Genomic DNA, 21,007 nt, shown 5'->3' with positions numbered 1-21,007 from the left:
GAGAAGTAACAAAGTATCCAATGGGATTTCTTCCAAAGAGGCTTTTCCAGGCCTTCTATTTTCTACCTTCTCTGTTCCAGTGGCCATGGAAGTCTTTACTTCAGTCCGGAGCCCAAGAGGGAGTCAGGGGCATCAGTGTGATACATGTGTCATGGCCCTCTTTGTTCCACACCCTACCTCCTCCCCCTGCCCCCCCCCCCCCCTGCCCCTGCACCTCTCTCTTTACAACTATCCTCTTTATTTCTTGTCACTTTCAGAATAAACTTCCCACTCTCCTTGGGGCTCTCCTCTCCACTCGTGCCCCAGACCCTATCCCTTCCTGACTCTGGAAGAATCTTGCTCCCACCTTTTTCCCTTCTGTCTCCAAGAATCTTTTAGACATTCAACTCTTAATTATGAATGTTCAATTAAAGAGCAGAGTTTTAGAGTGTCTATTTAGTTCCTCCAGGTACCTGATAATTTTTAGGTTATATGAGATATCTCATCTAGACCTAGAGGTTTTAATTTCAAATTCTGCCTTAGTCTAGAGTATCATTCTTAAGAAAAACTAAGGTTTTTACTTGGTACTGGCTAAGAAATAGAGGGGTAGATCAGTGGAACAGGTTGGGTATCAAGACACAGTAGTCTATGAAAATAGCAGTCCACTGTTAAAACCCAAAGACCCCAGCTTCTGGGATGAAAACTCACTGTTTGACAAAAACTGCTGGGAAAACTGGATAACAGTGTGGTGGAAACTGGGCATAGACCAATGCCTGACATCATACACAAGAATAAAATCTAAATGGGTACATGATCTATGTATAAAAGCTGATACTATAAACAAATTAGGCAAGCAAGGGATAGTGTATTTGTCAGATTTATGGAAAATGGAGAAATTTAGGATCAAACAAGAAATAGAGAACATTATGAAATGCAAAATGGATAATTTTGATTACATTAAATTGAAAAGTTTTTGCACAAACAAACCCAATGCAACCAAGATTAGGAAGGAAGCAGAAAACTGGGAAAGAATTTTTACAACTAGTGTCTATGATAAAGGCCTCATTTCTAAAATATATAGAGAACTGAGTCAAATTTACAAGAATACAAGTCATTCCCCAACTGATAAATGGTCAAAGGATATGAACAGATAGTTTTCAGAGGAAGAAATTAAAGCTATCTATAGTCATATGAAAAAATGCTCTAAATCACTATTGATTAGAGAGATGCAAATCATAACAACTCTGAGGTACCATATCACACCTATCAGATTAGTTACCAGGACAAAACAGGAAGATAATAAATGTTGGAGAAGATGTGGGAGAGTTGGAATATGAATTCATTGTTGGTGGAGCTATGAGCTGATTCAACCATTCTGGAGAGTAATTTGGAACTATGCCCAAAGGGCTACAAAAATGTGCATACCCTTTGACCCAGCAATATCATTTCTAGGGCTGTATCCCAAAGAGATCATAAAAATGGGAAAAGGTCCCATTTGTATAAAAATATTTATAGCAGCTCCTTTTAGGGGTGGCCTAGAACTAGAAATCAAGGAATGCCCATCAACTGTGGAATGGCTGAACAAGTTGTGGTATATTAATGTAATGGGATACTATTGTGTTATAAGAAATTATGAACAGTTGTATTTCAGAAAAACTTGGCAAGACTTATATGAACTGATGCTGAGTGAAATGAGCAGAACCAGGAAAACATTATACACAGTAGCGGTCACAGTGCAAGGACTCTTTCTGATAGACTAAACCCTTCACAGCAACGCAAGGACCTAAAACATCCCCAAAGGACTCTTGAGGCAAAAATGCCATCCACATCCAGAGAAAGAACTATGGAATCATGCTGCAGAATGAAACAGACTCTTTTCTTTTGTGTCATGTTTTGTTTTCTTTTGTATTTTTCTCATGGTTTCTCCCATTCGTTTTAATTCTTCTATGCAACATGACTAGTATGAAAATGTATTTAATAAAGAATGTATGTGTAGAACCCATATAAGATTTCATGCCGTCTTGGGGAGGAGAGGGAGAGGGAGGAGAAGAAAATTTAAGACTTATGGAAGTGATTATTGAAAACTGATAACAAATAAATTAACTAAATTTTTAAAAAAAGAAAAATTAAGGTTTCCTTTGAGGGTTTAAGAAAACAAGTTGTGGGTTCCAGAGATCCTTGGCTAACTTCAGTGACTTGATATTATATGTCTAGAGGATACTGTGCTGGCCTTGGCTCTCAGAAAGGTCTGAGTTTAAGTCCTATTTTTAATACATACTGGCTTTGTGGCTCTGGGAAGTCATTTAAACTCTCGGTATTCTAGTCAACTCTCTAAGACTCAGAGGTACAGAGAAGGTGCTAAGATGCACTGAGAGAGGAAGTTTCCTCAACTGGGAGTGCCCAGTACCACTGAAATCCTATGTCCAGTCTTGACTCCAGTCTCTATTTCTATTTAGAAACTTTCTTAGCTACATCTGGAACTAGAGGATGCAGATCATGGCCCAAATGTAGGATATATGGATGGGGGTAAACATTTTTGCTAAGAAGCGAAAAAAGTTTTATGATCAATAATTGTAATAATTCAAGACATTTGACATTCAGTGAATGGAAATGGTGCCATAGCAAATTCTGGATGCGATGTTTTAAGGTCTAGAGACCCAGATGTATGTTGTGCTTATAGGAATGTGTGAAAGAAAAAAGGCTTACATATGTGTGCGACATCGTAGGTAGAGCTGTAAAGGATATAAGGTAATGCTGTACCTGATGAATCTGCTATCATGTACCTGTTGTGAATGACTAGAGGGAGAAGTAATAAAATGAAAGATACAGAAAGCACATTGTAATATAAGAAGTACATGACCCCATCTCTCTTACATCATCTCCTTTCTCTTTTTCAATGTGCAATTTCCACTGACACTCCTACCCTACTACCTTCACCTTCCAATTCAGGTTCACATATGCACAATCATGTACACATATACACTTGCAACCACTCGCTAACATCTTCCATCTTGACTTCTAGCCTTGGAATAAACATATCAACCATCTGCAGGTCAGTAAACTAAAGAAAAAGGGTTGAAACATGATTACACCCTCTGACCCTTAGCTATTAACTTGGATCATAGTTCCCAATACAGCAGCTGTCAGAACATAATTCCCAAGTCAAGGCCTCATGAGAGCCAATGGGCTCTTGAACTTTCTGACGAAAAGCTTCCCCTCTGAATTGCAATCTTCGTGTGGAATGATGAAGGTAGATACCAGTGTTTTTTATCAATAGTCTTCCAAACGACATCCACACCCCTCCTTATTCTGGAGAAAAAATTCATGAGCCAAAATACCCAAAAGATCTAGTTCACAGGTCAGCAGTAATTGTACCTTCTCTCCTTTACCATACATTCAGGCTTCCTTCCTCCAGTACCTCATGAGCAATCTGTTCCAACTGCCAGTAGGAGATAGAAGGAAGACGGTTCCCAAAGCTCCCATCCAAGTTGTGGATGAGAAAGGCAATTCAGTGGCTGGCTGTCTCTCAGATATAGCTCCAGGCTCTTAATAAAGAATGTTTCTGGGTCCATGAGATAGGACCAGTGAGCAGATGATTTCTACAGTCCCTAGAGCAGGAATTCTTAAGCTTTTTATTTTTAAATGTGTAAAATAGTATATAGATTACAAAGGAAAACAATTTTATTAGAATACAGTTATCAAAAAAATTTTAGGTGTATAAATCCTAGGTTAAGGACCTAAGCCCTAGAGAGAACCTAGAGCCAAAATGCACATCATACCAAAGAATGAGACTGAGAAGCAAAGAGAAAGAGTAAAAGAGGCAGAGACAGACACAGACATAGAACTTGTGAGGGACCATGTGAGGATTGCAGTAGATACAGTCAACTATGCCAATTTAACCCAACATGGATGATTTTTCTAGTCCCAGAAAAGGGCAAACTTCAGAAAGAAGTCAGAAGGCAACAAGTAGTAAATCTACAATGGATGTAGAAAATATGAAAAAGTAACTAACAAAAATTACATTAGTATCAATGGTAGTTCACATTTACTAGCCTTTTATGGTTTATAAAGTCTCCTCATAACACTACAAGTGTCCTTATTTCTGTGTTAGAGATGGTCAAACTGACACTCAGTCACTCACAGTTATATATCACCAGGGAGGGCATCCAAGTCACACTTTTTTCATGATGCCTCTTCTGTGCCATCCACTTGTCTTTTCTCTACCACCTAGACAGAGCTCCTGATCCTCATATCATCTACCCACTCAGTGAAATACCCTTTAGTTTGCCCACATTCTCTTGGTCCCAGATGTTCTTGTGTATCTCTGTGACCAAAAGTATTATAAATGAGGGCCTTTTGGAGAACAATTAAGTGCCAGGTGGTTACAGTCTGGCCTGCACCCATCACTGTGCTGCTAAATGTTTAACAACCTGCTCTCCAGAAAAAAAAATGTATATACAACATACTTTTAATTTTAATCTGAATTATCAGCATTATCTTCATCACTTTTCTAAGTACTTTAGACAATCAACAGAACAGTAAATTAAGCCCTGAATTGTAATGTTTCTTGATTTCCAAGGTATACATGCTCAAAATGAATATTTAACAATTGGCTCCAGAGCACCCCTGCCTGTAACCCTGAACCTAGCCACAGGTTGGGAGAAAATTCCCTATGAAAAAGCCATAGAGCCCAAAGGCCCAGAAGTTCTAGCATCTTTTTGAGCTACTGATCCAAGATTTAGGAGAGTAATCTAGGTATAGAACAGAAATACAAATTGCATTCTACATGAAAGAATATATCTATTAGGGCCTCTCCTGGTAAATGCTTCTCCTTTCACCAAGCCATTGAGTACTTTCTGATTAGTCAGTACAATCTGTGGGTACGTTTCTGTAGGTACAATAATGTTATGTATATATGTATGTATGTATGTCTATATGTACACATACACACATATATACATATGTTTATCAGAACCTGAAGGCACCTTTGAGATCATCTAGTCCAATTCCCCCATTTTACAGATGAAATTCCAGCTCAGAAATATTCAGAATAAATGTGTGTGTTTGTGTGTATGTATATCTGTGTACCTAAGTATGTATAACTGTACAAGGGTATATTTCTATGAAGTGATATGTGTATCTGTTTCTATGTATGAGTAGGAAGACCAATGTGTATGAACCTATGTATGTCTGCGTATGTACATACTTTCATTTGCCTGGATCAGTGAAATTTTTTTTTTGAGGGAGTATCCTTGAATATATTTGTAAAGATACACATACTCAAATACACACACTGACAGCTCTCCACTTTGATTACTTTTTCCTATGAAATTTTTCATTTAGACTTCTTTCATCTTGTGGCTCTGGGCCCTGGAGACATGTAATGCGGAACCTCAGATAACCTAACAACGTAACGCCCAGATGATACTTTTATTTGCTTATTTATATTGATTTATTTATTGCTTCTACCCAGCAAAGTAATTGCAAGCCTAAAAGCTTTCCCATATTTATAACTTCTGCCATCTCCCCAGGAGTCTGAAACTGTTGGTGGGTGGAATATTTCATTTAATAAGCCTTCTCTGAAGGGTAAACCAGCAACTCTTTTTCTGCCTCCATCAGAAGTAAGGACAAATAGATTAAAAAAGCCAACTCCTACAGTGCTATTACTGTCAAAGCTCTCTTCAAAGCCATACCTAACTACCCCTTAATAACCATTTATAGATCTTTAATCCATGAATATCTAAATCCTTCATAAGTCTATTTGTATTTTCAGCCTTTTAGCAGTCTTTTTTTATCTGGGGTATGTTCTCTGCTCAGACATTAGAATTCCAAAGAATTCTAGCCTGAATTGGTTGGCTTAGTTGGTTAAAATCTGGTGCTAATGAAGCCAACTTATAGAAAACTTTGTATTTTTATTTATTTATTATTATTATTATTTATTTATTATTTATTATTTTATTTACTACCGTGGCCAGTAGTCTTACAGTTTCATGCTTTTAATTTCAGAGGACTCATGAAAAAGGAAGACAGAGAAGGAGAGGAATGGAGAATAGTAGGATTGAGCTGGTGGAGGAGTAGAGTAGATAGACAGGTTAACAGAATAAGGGAGCTTTCACTCCAGGATATGGTGAATGAATTGCTGGGATTGAGGAAGCAGGAGGTGCAAATTTGCTAGCCACAGATGTCAGTTGGTTGGAGCTTCTACTTTCTAGGTTCTGTGATCATGGAGGTCAGTGTTTGTCAAGGATCATGGGACCATAACTACAAAGCTGGAAGGCCATCTAGTTCAGTCTCTCATTTTACAGTAAAGGAAACTGAGTCCCAGGGAGATTGTTTGTTAGCCAAGATCAACAAGAATTCTACAAGGTACATATGAGAAAAGAGTTATTTTTAGGCATGGGAGATGATGGGAGAGATAGTGTTATATATACATAGTGCCTCTCAAGCCAATTCCAAAGAAGCAGACTCAATTTTCCAAACTAAAGTACACAGAGAAGCCAGTTTGTTTGGACTGTAGTGTAAGGGAAGGGATGTTAACAGTGAAGTATAATGTGGCCAGAATGATAGGTTGGGACCAGGCTATGAGGCCAAAGAAGAGTTTGTATTTTATCTTAGAAGTGATAGGGAGTCACTGGAATTTATTGAGTAGGGGAGTGATATGGTCAGATTTATGCTTAAGCAAAACCACTTTGGCAGCTGAGAAGGCTGGATTGGAGAAGGGAGAGACTTGAATTATAGAGAGCAATTATGAGGCCATTCTAGTAGTTCAGGTGAGAAAGGTAATGAGAATTTCAACTAAGTGGTGGCAGTGAGCAGTAAAAGGGGTTGTTGGAGGGAAAAACAGCAAAACTGGGCAACTAATTTGTGGGCTGAGGAGGAATGAGAACTTGAAGAGAACATGGATGTTCCAATCTGGACTCCTGGAGGAATACTAGAGCCCCCTACAGAAACAGAGAAGACTTGAGAGAGAAAGGGAGAAAGATGAGAAGTTCTGATATGGACCTGTGGAGTTTGAGACATTTATGGGACATCCAGATTGAAACATCCAATAAGCAGGAGGTGATGTGGGTTTGGAGCTCTAAAGAGAAACTACAGCTGGAGTTTTATAGGCATTAATGTCAGTCAAACTAGTGTCCTCTACCCCAAGCCAAATGCAAATGTAAAGTTTATAGATTTGTGAAATGACTGGAATAACTATTGCCACCGAGAGCAAGAACAGAGCTAGAATGTGTCTATTATCTTTTAAGCTAAATGTAAAATATCTAAGAAGACCACTGTGTGTTCCAGAAAACTGTACAATGTATAACAGGAATCTGAGTATCAATGTGATCTCTTATGCCAGCTGTACTAAGATCTAAATTTTGTCTAGAGTAAAGAACCTCTCAAAGAAAGAGGAATATTATGGAATACTTTATAAAATTCAATTTTTTGAGGGGAACAGACTGAACCTTTGCTAGCTTAGCTAAAGCTATGCACTTTCCTAGGAATAAAGGCAATGCTAGCTGTGGCCTGGGCTGCATTTCTAATATAACGACTGTGGTTTCGTGCTTCTCTTAACTTGTACAATTGTGGGATGCATGCCTGCCATGACAAGTGCTCGTCATCAAACAAGGGAGCTTTCAATCATTGCTGGGAACGCAGCTTTTTATCATCAGGCACTCTGGAAGGGACTGGTAACTACTAGCTAGTGCAAACTGTAGAGTCACATGTTTATGACTTGCCATAGTTATTGCCCCAAGCTTAGTTTAACTTTTGGGACAGAAGAAGGTGCTGAAGAGCTCTCCCTAAGGGCCTTTGACACTGGCTCTCACTTCACAAAATTAGATTAGTATATAGGCCATCTAAAATACTTTTTTTTTTAACCCATACTTGCTATGTCCCTCCCCACCAATGATTATGGAATCCTATGTCTATCTTTCCTCCCAACTCCCTCACTTGGGACAAAAAAGAAGAAAGAAGATCTAAACTGGGAATATAGCACTTAATCTGAATTAAAAAACAAACAAACCAGGAACTGTTCTTAGATCCAAATGAAGAGTTAAACATTGGAAATAGTAACAGGTAGGAGCCTGAGTTAAATTTCACTTCATATCCTTGAAAGGAACCTCAAGTTCCAAGAAATGGCAGGAAGGAGGGACAGCATTCTAAGGTTGGGGGACAGCCTGTGCTGGAAACGCAGAGAAAATGTTATGGACAAATTACAGCAAATAGTCTAGTTTTGCAAGTTTCTAGAAGGCAAAAATAGGAACAGTAAGTAAAAGGCAACAGGCCTGATATAAGGAAAAACTGGCTCACAATCAGAGCTGTCAAACTCTTTGGAGGTCTTTAAATGAAGGCTGGATCAACATGTGTTGGGTATTCTACAGAAGGGGTGGATCAGAATAGATTGTCTCTGAAGCTTGGTCCAGCTCATCAGTTCTGTGGCCAGTAGTCTTACAGCTTCATGCTTTTAACTCCAGAGGACTCAGTCAAAAGACAGGGTGAAGAAGGAAAGGGATGGAGAGTAGTAGGATTGAGCTGGTAGGGGAGTAGAGTAGGTAGACAAGTTAACAGAAAAAGGGGGCTATGACAGCGTAGGATGGGCATAATAGCTGTCTTCAAACTGAAGAAAAATCAGATCTATTCTATGTGGCTTAGGGAGCAACATTTCAGAGGGTACAGTGAACCAGATTTCAGCCTGATATAAGGAAGAACATTCCAAGAATTAACACACTCCAAAAACTGAATCAGCTGCTATCTGGAGTGATTATTTTCCCCCATCAATGGAAATATTCAGTCAGAGGCTGGTCACTTGTTGAGAATATTATAAAGAGAATCTTGCATTGGTGGGGTATAATTATAATGAGTGCCTTCTCTGGCTCCTTGCCTTATGTCTATAGGGACACTTCACAAATAGAAGATAACCTCAATATATGAAGTACTAAACAAGAACCCATAACTCCTCATTTGGCTGAAACTATTCTTCCTAAAATAGGTAAAGGACTCCCTGGAAATAACTGCATAAAAAAAATCCTTTATGACTTTTGTATGAGATGATTCAAAGAGAAGGAAATTCCTATATTAAAAAGTGTTATTCATACATATGTCTACATACACACATGAATACAAATTCTATTATACCATATTATGATAATGCCTTTTTGGTTAAAAACTCAAATGAGCTTCTTTATCTCTGCTACTCTTGCATTCCTAAGTTGTGAGGCCTACCCCAAGCTCTCAAGGAATGATGACTTACTGGAAAATGGCAATTAATTTGGAAGAGTCTCTTATCTCTCATCTTATCTACCTAAAGAGGTCTCTGAGATCCTAACCCAAAGTGATGAGCAGGCCCCCACTGCAGTATGTTAAACTTGCAAGGTGATCCCATAGCATGCGCCGGACAACCCCAACCCCCATCCTCCAACTTCCATCCTTTTTTCTCCTTCTTTGCTCCCACAATCAGTTGTAAGGCTCAACAATCTGAAAGTATAATTAGGTAATGGAAGATCAGATAACACCTTGTCTCCCCACCATTTAAAATACTAGCAAGTCCAAAGTGAGATGAAGCAAGGAAAAGAGAAAAAACTCCAAAGAGCATCTCCTGCTTTATAAAAGTCTAGAAACCAGGCTATCTATCACATGTGCTGTTGCCATCCCAGTGGCTAATCCATGGATGGCGCTTTTAGGCCACCAAAAATAAAATATTTTTAGATCACTTTATGATGATTCATGAAGAATATGTTTCATAGGACTAGATAAGAATGTTTATTTTCATCTCTAAGAGTCTTATTTCGTAGGGTTTTATACTGTTGATGTAAAACTAATCCATCTACTAGAGGAATGAATGCAGAGGTATGCAGCTTCCAACCCAGACCATGACAAGCCTTAATTAAGTATTAAGTGTGAATACTTAGTTGCCATTCAATTTGGAATGGAATAAATTTTTACATTCTTTTAAGAGTAGAGATTTATTTTTCATTTTTGTTTCACCAGTGCATAAAAAACACTTAATAAATGTTTGATTAATTGAGTGTAATATTCTTTGTTTCTTATAACAAAGAATAATAGTCTCCAAAATAGGGACTCTGACTTGACCTGAAAAAGGAGGGTATTCCGTCAATCAGTGGATGACAAAAAAGGGCCACTTCTTACCTGGATCACTGTAATAGTTTTCTATTTGATCTTCCTACTTCAAGTCTCTCACCATTTCAATTCGTTTTCTACATAGCTGCTAAAGGGCCTTTTCTGAATCATATGTCAACCATATCTCTTCTCTACTCAGTAAACTCCAGTGGCTCCCTATTGATTCTAGGATCAAATATTTACCTCATTTGCTTTGCTCCTTTTTAATTTTTTGTGTTTTATGATGTATATAATTTCTCATGTAATGTACTAAATATTTTATAAATAAGTAAATGTATCCTGGGGATGAAGATGTAAAGTTTTGTGGGGGTTTTTTTGTTTTTACTAATTAGGTACATGATCAAAAAAGTCTGGAGATCACTGGCATAGAGAAAAACTAGAAGGTCTTAAAAATAATGTCAAAGAAAAAAATGAATTTATCTTTCACTCTATTCCTCAAACCCCTCCCATGTCTTACCTTTTCCTTTATTCAAGGAGAGAGTCAGGCTGGCTCCTCACCATCCTAGCTCTGCTCACCAATCAATACAACCCTTCTGCTTATACAAGAAAGAGGCTCTGAAGCTATGAAAGAAATTATGGAGACCTGGACTATAATCCCTGGCGAAAATGTGGCACTGAACCATGATCAAGTAGATTTAAGGTACCAAATTATATTTAGGTGTTCATGTCTTCAAATTTTTTTCTAAATGTGTATCATCCTTTAAATTTTATATTCTTTCATTATGCTACAACTATAAAAAATGAAACGATTTTTGTTTTGTTTTAAAGGACAGCTGAACCAAAAAGATCACTCATTTCTTTTTCAATTAATAACATTTATGTGACTGAAGCTTGACTGTAATGAACAAAAATGGTCATAACCAAGGCATTGCTGTTCACCTGCTGGCAGCATACCTTGATTACATTCAAAACAATCAAGAGGAACTAATAGCTTTTTGAGTGCTGAATTTACAATCTAAATATAAAACCATAACATTAACAACATACTTGTAGTAAAAGTAAGCCCCAGGCTTTTGCCCTCTTAAAGGTGTTAACCAACTGATAATACATCTTATTTTCAAACAAGTGTCAGCCACCTTCAAAATGGAGACCATCTATTTGTACAGTAGTGACTGTTTCCTGGCTATCCTAAGCCATCTTGTCCTCTCCCTTCCTACTCCTCCCAGCACCGATCCTGTCACAATGTGATCTCCTTCCAGACTCTATTTCAATGTATTGTAGCATCACCCTTGCTCTGGTCTGTCTCTTCTCTAGCTCCTTTCACTGAGTCTTCTGGATCCCCCTTTTTACTGCAGGAAAATTCCTCTTTATCCTTTCATATTTTTGTCATTTGTTTCTTCTCTCATTTTCCTGTTAATGGAAATCTGACTTCCTCTAAATAACTACCTTTCTTCATTGCCCTCTTCCTATTTAAGCTTCACTGTTTCTCACTGCCTCCAAACCAATGTGCAAAGGGGAACTGGCCTCTTTCTGGGCCCTCACGTCCCTGCCAGACCACTGAGAAACCACCATCATTCTACTCCTGTTCATCTGAAATACACAGAAACTCCAACTGTCTATTGGACTTCTTGAAGTGGATGTTCAATAGACATCTTCACCTCAACATGCCCCAAACTGAACTCATTATCTTTCTTGTCAAACTCTCCCCTTTTCCTAACTCCCCTAGTATTTTTGAGGGTATCACCATCCTCCACCAGGCACCTAGATTAAGACCCTAGCAGTCATCCTCAACTTCCAGTCTCTCTCTCACCACCCCACCCCAGTCCACCCCACAGACAATCTCTTGCCATGGTCTGTTGATTTTAACCTTATACATCTCTCCCATATTCCCCTTCCCCTTTTCTGACACTGTTATCTGCCCTGGTGCAGGCCCTCGTCATCTCATACTTGGACTGTCACATAAGGCTGCTGGTTGGTCTCCCTGCACATTGCAGTTCATCTTCCACTCAGCTATCAAAGTGAGCTTCCCAAAGTGTATATCTGTGACCATGTGACCAGTGACTTCCTGTCACCTCTAGGAGCAAATATAAAATTCTCTGTTTGGCATTCAAAGCCTTGCATAACCTGGCTCCGCCTTACACCTTACAGCCCCTACCCCTCCATACGTTGAGATCCAGTCCTACTGGATGCCTCACTGCTGTTCCTCACACAAGACACTCCCATCTCCTTACTCTGGGCATTTTACTCATCTGTCCCCCCTGCCTGCAATGCTTTCCTAAGTCTTCTCTCCACCTTTGGGCTTCTCTGGCTCCCTTCAAGCTCCAGCTGAAATCCTACCTCAACTGGAAGCCCTTCCTGATCCCACTTCATGCTAGTGCCTTCCTTCTGCTGATTATTTCCCATTACCCTGTATAGTACATGGCTATCTGTATGTTGTTTCTCCTTTTTGACTGTGAGTTCGTGACAGGAGGGACTGTTTTGCCTTTCTATCTCCTCTGTTGAATATAGTATATGGCTGGTATAGTTGATGCTTAAAAATGTTTATCAACTGACTAACCAACCACACTCTTGGGGTTATCGAACACTGAACAAAACACACTATTGCTCTCAATGATTTTAGCCCCATTCCACATCTTCTCCATTTTATCTCCTACAATTAGTGACATTCTCTTTACTTGTCAACTTTCCCATTTTTTACACCAAATAAATATAGTCTTTACATTCGTTAGGACCTCTAGTTACTTCCTAGACTATTCCCCAATTGCCCAACTATGCCCAAGTTAAAAAAGATAAAGATCCTGTTCGTTCTGGACTCCATGGTCAATCCCTTTAATTCTGGTGCTTAATAAAACTCTAGATTCCCTCACAGGGGCAACTAGGTGGTACAGTAGATAGAGCACCAGTGCAGGAGTCAGGAGGACCTGAGTTCAAATTTCACCTCAGACACTTGACACTCACTAGCTGTGTGACCTTGGGCAAGTCACTTAACCCAACTGCCTCATCCTGGGTCAACTCCAGTCATCCTGATGAATTTCAGGTCACTGGATTCAGATGGCTATGGAGGAGAAGTGAGGCTGGTGACCTGCACAGTCCTCCATCACTCAAAACAAAGTCAAGTGCAAGTCATGTCATCATTTCTCTGATGGCATGGTCTTCTTCGGCAACGAAGGATGAACACACACAGATTCCCTCACAACCTAGTCCTTCTACTGTGCCCAAACCTCAAGTAAGGGCATGCCTATACAGTTCCTATTCTGAAGACTTCAGAGTTTTGCTGGGAAATTTCATGAACTATACCAATATAATCCATTACATGTATATAATATTACCTGGGCTTTCAAAGTGGTTTGGTTATATTTTCTCAGCTCTCTTCCATTTCCCAAGCTAATCTCAACAGAGGTTCCTACCTCATCTATTACTGAGATTAAGTCTATCTGATATGATCTCCCTCCATTTATCTTGCTATCTATTTAAAAATACTGAAGTAAGTTCTGTTTCTACTCTTAAAAACAAAAACATCTCTAATATACTTGGTTTAAGTAACCATTTTACTAATAATATCAAGTACATCCTTGAGGGCTGGCTTGCCAGTTCCTTTTCTCAGTAGTTGATATTGTGTGAGCCCCCCTCATGTACCTTTCTTTGTGCCTGAAAATGTTAGCCAGGGTCTGTTGTCCTTCAGTTTCTCTCACCTGTGGAAGAGTTCTCTTCCCCTCTTTTCTAAAGCTAAATTCTTTGTTTATGATTTTGGTTTCTTTTCCATTCCATTCAGGATTTTGCTCCCTTACTTATCCTCTTTCTAGCATCTTCAATTTCTCTCTCCATGGACACCTTTTCATTTTCCTTCAAATGAGCCCAGGTGTAGTCCATCTTAAAACACACACACACACACACACGCCCTTCTCCATATCAGCCCCTTCCTAATCACTGTCTTATTTCTGATTCTTTTTGTTCCCAAACTTCTTGAAGGAATGTTCTGTATCTGCTGCTTCCATTTCCTTTCTACAATCTCTTTGAAATCTGGCCCCAGTGTTTTTTCCCCTCGTGAGTCTTATTTTCCTTGACTTTTTCACAATTAACCATTCATCTTTTTTGAAATACTCTCTCTTTGTCTTCCTATGATATAATATTATCCTACTCCTTCTAACTTTTGGACTATTCCTTCTCTTTCTTTTACAGATTTCTCTCAATGTTTTTCTCTTTATTTTCTCCACTAAAGAACTTACTTTAATATTTTCAACTCTTATCTTTATGTGGAAATTTATAATTCCAATATTATCCTCTGAGCTCTAGTATTACCAAATGTCTCCTACCTTCAGATGTAGAAGACTGAACTAATATTCCCTGTAATATCTACTCAGTTCTGATTTTGTTTCTATTAATAGCATGGCCATTCTTCCACTTATCTAGGATGAAAACTTGAAGAGTTAGCTGATGCCTCTCTCTCCTTGCTACAGCTAATCAGTCCATTTTCCCCCCAAAGAAGTATATCTGTCACATTCCTTCTTTTCCATCCCTACTGACACCATTTATAGTCCAGGTTCTCTTTACCTCACTCTTTGATCACCATAACAACACTTACTAGCTTAATTTTCCTCTGGGCAAGGTACTTAACCTCTGTTTGCCTCTGTTTCCCCATCTATAAAATGGGGATAATAATAGCACCTACCTCTCAGGGCTGCGTGAAGATCAGAGGAGATAATATGCCACAGGGCAGGTACTATATAAATGCTGGCTATGATTATGATTAGTAGTAGTAGCTACCTAGTTGGACTCCCTCCCTGCTCTAATCCTTTTTATACATTACTACCAGATTTATTGTCCCTATGCACCACTTTCATTATGTCATTCCCTTCTGCAAAAACTATAACTGGTTCTCCAAAGCCAAGAGGAATAAAATCAAAACCACTTAGCCTATTCCAGGCACTCCATAATTTGATCCTGCCCTGTCTTTCCACCCTTATTTCCCATTACTCACTAACCCAAACTTCCCCTTCCACCATCAAAATGATCTATTCATTATCTCCTAAAATACCTCCAATCTCTGTTATTCTGCCTCTCACTGTTTCCAACTAGAGTTGAACCATCACTGTCTGCCTTTCCTAATCCTACCTGTTGCTGAAGAGCCAATGTAAAACAGATCTTTGTAAAGGCTTCAGTAACCACCCTAGTCCACAGAGATCGCTCCCTCCCCTGAAAGCCAGTAACACTTGGCATCTGTACACTTACTTGACATTAATCGTAAATTGACTTTAAGTGCATCCAGCACTGAGACCCAATCATTGTAGGTACTCTGTAAACAACCATTCCTTGGCTGCTTGTTTTTTTCTTACCTGTAATATCTGGACTGAAGGTAGGTAGAACACACAGCCTTTGAAACATGGCTAGCTGAACCAAAATCGATGACCTTAACCCTGTATGGCTGTCTGGATGGATCAACCAGCATAATGTTCTCTGGCTTGAGGTCTGCATGGATAAGACCCAAGCTCTTTAATTTCATCAGGGCTGTGGCTACCTGTTGGAGGACAGGGCGGATGTATTTGAGGGGCAAGGGACTAAACTTATTCTGCTTCAGGAAGTCATAGAGGTTCTGTTCTAACATTTCAAAGACCAAGCAGGTATGGTTTTTATGTTGGAAGCACTCATAAGCCCGGACAAAGTTGTAATCATCTGCACTCTCAGTACTCAACCGTGCCAGGATGCTCACTTCAATCTGACCTTGCCGGGCATAAGATGGGTGGTTCTTCAAGATTTTGATAGCAACAATTTCATTGGTGCCACGTTTCCAGCACTTGACCACTTGTCCAAATGTCCCTCGACCAAGGAACTCTAAGACCTCATATGTGTTAGTCATGGAGCAGAGAACCTCATGCTGGACAAGCTGATAATCACCTTCACTGTTGGAACCACTATTTTTGGAGGTGGCAGTAGAGGTGGTGGCAGTGGCTACAGTGGCCCCACTTGCATTATTTTGAATCATGGGTGGGTGTTCTTCAATGATCTGCACACTGCTTGTATTTTCAATCTCCTCACTCTTACGCTTGAGTCCACATTTTTGGTAGGTGTCAAGAAGGCTCACAGTGCTTCGACGCATCAGGTTGTGTGGTCCACCAAGGGCTTGCCCAGAGACAGAAGTGCTACTTGCAGATGTTACTACGATATGCCCAGTGCTTCCTGGAAAGATGATGGTCTGCTCGTAAGGTAGGCTGGGATTGGGGATTTGCAGGGAGGTGCTGACGGTAGTGGCGGCTGGTTGTGAGGGCTGTATGTTTTTGCTCTGGCTGTAGACTTTACTGTGTGTGCCGTACCCAGTCATATCCCAGTTGGAACTTGGTTCCACTTTAAGTTTCTTCACACTACAGAAGGCACTTGATTGAAGGGTGTGAGGGGAAAAAACTTGCACATGTGAGGCCATACCTAAAAGAAAAATGAAAGGAAAACATAAAAGCTATTTAAATCTGTTGTACCACAAGTAAGTTTAGATGAACCATTTTACTTTTAATGGTTTGGGTCACAAGGAACATCTTTCCCCACTGATCAAAATTAAGGAATTAATGGCTCTAAGCATTTCATTTGCCATCACCAAAAGGAAGTTAAAAACTGTAAGAGTGAAGCTAAAGAAGCCTGCCAGGACATGGATATGGAAGAAAGTGAATAGATTCAGGTTTATTTTCTTCCACTAAAGTCTTATTCCAATGCCTCATCATGTCATGAAATAACCTTAGATTTTCAAAGACCTTGCCAATTTGTCATAAGTGAAAGCCTTATTGGTCTATTTGACTAGACTTTAGTAAAGTATAGAATAAGTCAGGGTCCCAGTTGCAAAGTGAGATTAGGAATCCAGGGTTAAAACTACCAGGTTAAATTGTTTTTAGAAAAAAATTGGCTCTGATTAGGCCATATTAGTATACAACCCACAAATTAATACTTTTTCTGTATTCTGCTAGGTCAACTATATAGTTAATCTGCTTTAATAGTTAAGATTGCCACAGATAGTAGATTAACTTCTTTCTTTCATTCAGTGCTTTTGATTGAATAGAAAAGAATACTACCTTGATATCTATTGACTGACTTTTCATTATCATAAAACTAACACCAATAAATTTTACAAATGCATACACACAAAATCTGGTCCTTTCCTACTGGTACACTTATTTTGAAGTAACAAAACGTAACAGCTATTTTAAATTATTTTTCTTCTTTCTCATGCTTTTGTGAAATGAGATTTGGCAGCTGATGGAAACATTAAATGAGAACATAAACTCCTTTGTAAATTCTTAAGGAAAAAGGGTGGTAGAAGATCGTGAGCACTATCCCCTCAGAAAAGAGGGAGAAAGGGAGAGAACAAAGGTTGGAGAGAATTTGGTAAGAGATCCAGGTAAGCAAAGTCAGTGAAGGAACTGGAAGGAGGATGGAAAAGATCAACAGAGATTTTTATAACAAATTCTTTTCACCATCAAAGTCAGTAGAGCTGTGGGCTCTAACAGTACTGAAAATGCTATTAGAAGAAACAAAAATAGTAATGAAGAAAACAAAGATGGAAAAAAGATAGATTAGCCCAAATACAGACAGAGGAACTATCTTGGAGGCAACACAACTGGGAATAGACAGATAGATAGATAGAGATACATACACACACCCTTTATAGGATTAGTCTACACAGATCGGCCCTGAGAGCATCTCTAAAGAAGATATTAGATGGGAGAGAGGCAACATGGTATACTGTCAGTTAATCCATGAGCATTTTATGAAGTGTCTCCTATGTGCCAGGCACTGTACTAAGCACTGGGGATATAAAGAAAAACGAAAAAGAGTCCTTGTCTCAAAGTGGCTGAGAGTCTACCAGGGAGACAAGATGTAAACAACTGGTACAAACAAGATATATTCAGGATAAACTGGGAATAATCTCAGAGGGAAGGCATTACAATTAAGGAGACTTAGGATTGGTTTCTTCTAGGATGTGAGACTTTAGCAGAGATGGAGGCCGAGATGAGGAGGAAGAGCATTCCAGGCATGGAGGACAGCTGGTGGAAATCTCCAAAGTCGGTAGATGGAAGTAGGTATTACTCTCATTTTGAAAATGAGGAAACTGAGGCAGACAGAGGTTAAGGAACTTGACCAAGGTCAAACAGCTAGAATGAGTGTGAAGTCAGATTTTGAGCTTTCTAACTCTTGTTTCAGCACTATTCAATGTACCAATTAGCTGCCTGTACAAAAAAAGCTAAGATTAGGAGAGTTACAATTAACTGAGGAAAAAAAATCTTTGCAACAGGTTTCTCTGATAAAGGTCTCATTTCCAAAGAACAAATAAGAATAAGAACCATTTCTCTATTGACAAATGGTTGAGAGATATGAATAAGCAGTTCTCAGAGGAAGAAACTCAGGCCATCAACAGCTGTATGAAAAAAAAATGTTCCAAATCACTACTAGAGAAATGCAAATTAAAGTGATTCTGAGATTCCACCTCATACCCATCAGATTGGTAAAGATGACAAATGTTGGAAGGGTCGAGGGAAAACAGGTGTATTGATACCATTGGTGGGCTTGTGAATGGATACAATCATCCTGGAAAGTGATTTATAATTATTCATAAAAGTTACTAACTGCATATTCTCTGACCCATTTATACCACTGCTGCTGCTGGGCTTATTCCCAAAAAATAACAAAGAGGAAAGAGTCTTATATGCACAAAAATATTTATAGAGGCTCCTTTTGTGGTGGCAAAAACCTGAAAACTAGATGGATGCCCATGAAATGGCTAAATAAATTATACTTTATGAATGCGATGGAATACTGTTGTGCCCCAAGAAATAAGGAAATAAATGATTTCAAAGGGGTAATGAAAGAATTACATGAACTGATACAGAGTAAAGTAAGCAAGCCCAGAACAATTTATGTTATATCATAAATCACAAAAAAATCAAGGGATTTTTTTCCCATGGACTCCCCCCCCCCCCCCCCCCGTGTGGTGGGAGTGGGGAGGGAGAGAGAACAGCTTGCTATTTTAAAGAAATAGAGGTGGTAGGAGTTCTATAGACATCGAATGTTACACATACTTTCAGATTTGATCACTATATTGTTAGTTTTACTTGTTTTTGAAGAAATACTATATATTAGATCACATCAATACATGACTGAATGAAAGAAAGAGAATATGAGATCCCATTATGCTTACAGTCCATTATTAGGAAAAAAATTATTTGATTCAGTAAAGTAAAACATTATATTAAAGCTTTCCCCTCCACTAGATATCGCTCAGCAATTAGTGAAAATTACAAAATATTCCTTGAAAGATATAGTAGAAACAATCTTGTTTGAAGCCCTTCTAATGACGGGCTTAAAATCAGGAGATGTGTGATTACCAAAGTTGTTCAGTATTGTTATGGAAAAGATCCAAGGCTGAGTCCAAGTTGAAGAGAGATTCCCCATATGTAGATGGCAAAGCTTTTGAGCTACCCCTGGTATATGGCTTATTGCATCAAGCCTAAACACTGTAGGGCATCCTAAATGAGATCCATGATTATTTAAAATAATTGCACCTGAGTATCCACACAGGGAAAAATGGATGAAGAATGTCTGATATGCAGACTACGGAAAGATATGAAAGGAGAACCTACAGCACTCATCTATCAGTATATACAACTTGGAAAAATACTACAAATGCATAAGCTGAGTCCAGAACTGAATAAGAGGACAAGAGCAGGTTGGACAGCTTTTAGAAAAGTGCAGATTTTTTTTTTTTAATGCTTTCCAAACTTCTCCTGAAACAAGGATCATCATTTTAATACCTATTTTCCTTTGGTGATACTGGATGGCTATGAACACTACGTTCTCCAAAAAACTGAAGTTAAGCATCAGCAACAAAAAGGTACATGACAAAAAGGAACATGCTGTAACGTATAAATGAGGAATTATAAACAAGAGGTGGTCTATGACAGCATGTTCAAAGAATGGACACTCACATGGTGAAAGTGGGAATCTTGCCCAGGATGGGCCACCATTCCAAACCATGTCCCTGGAACTCCAGTCATCATTCTCATTAATCAACCCCCCCCCCCCCCGACCTCTATTTCCCTTCTATGTCTTGCATTCCCCTATTATAACGAAAATTCCTCGTTTTCATTATAAACAGTCTATTTTGTTTGTTGATATTTGTACCTATAGGGCTTAGTACAGCGCTTCGAACATAATAAATGCTTATTGATTTTGTCTGTCTTTCTGTCTGTCCATCTATCTATCTGTCTTCAACCTACCAACCATTATATAGTGTTTTGAGGCTTAATTTATATGTTGTTCCCTTTTATCCTTTCAACCACCCTGAAAGGAAATGAGATAATTTCAGCTGAGAGAGGTGAGGGGACTTGCCTGGGGTCATGCAGCCAGGAAGTATTTAATGCAGTGTCCCCTCTCCCTCCCCTCGGTCTTTGCCTCTCTTTCTCACTGCATCTGGTTCTTTTTGACTTGTTGATTCTTTGACCTGGCTCTCTGAAAGCCAACAGCTCTCTGCCTTGGCTGCTTTACCTTCTTAGTTCATCACCTCATAGACACCTGTTTTAATTTTTACGCCACTTCCCCTCTGGTCTCTGTCATTTTGGATCACACATACAGGTTTGGTTTTGTGGATTCCCCTCTTCCCAGTTAATCACTCTTCGCTGATTTCTAACCATCTGATCAAATGGCAGAAACTCCCCCTATGCATGAGGAAACCACAACAAGGCTGCCATTACAGACAAAGGAAAAATCACCCCTCTAAATAAACGCTATCCATGCTAAATGTCCAAAGAGTTTTCCTTTTAATGGATGAATGATGCATGAATATTGTAAAATTTCTTTTTAATATTACATTTAATTGTAGAGTCCTTTTTGGGGAAAGGGGGAGAGGAATGTCCTTGAGTTTTATAATCATAAATGTGTTTAGTCCTTTTTCATGTGTCTAGCATTTATTCAAAACTCTAAGGAAAAGTTC

At 38.9% G+C, this 21,007-nt stretch overlaps 1 protein-coding gene across 14 annotated transcripts in view; it reads right to left on the bottom strand.

The window, feature by feature from the left end:
- Positions 1 to 21,007, bottom strand: part of HIPK2 (homeodomain interacting protein kinase 2) — a 256,347-nt gene that overhangs the window by 151,359 nt on the left and 83,981 nt on the right. For all 14 annotated transcript variants that reach the window (XM_072650088.1, XM_072650082.1, XM_072650084.1 and 11 more), the window contains one exon: positions 15,375 to 16,458. In XM_072650088.1, the coding sequence (XP_072506189.1) occupies positions 15,375 to 16,458 (1,084 nt within the window). The remainder of the gene's footprint in view (positions 1 to 15,374; positions 16,459 to 21,007) is intronic.

Source organism: Notamacropus eugenii, chromosome 3 (assembly GCF_028372415.1).
Source record: "Notamacropus eugenii isolate mMacEug1 chromosome 3, mMacEug1.pri_v2, whole genome shotgun sequence".
NCBI classification, from domain to species: Eukaryota; Metazoa; Chordata; class Mammalia; order Diprotodontia; family Macropodidae; genus Notamacropus; species Notamacropus eugenii.
This window is presented reverse-complemented; position numbering and strand designations above follow the sequence as displayed.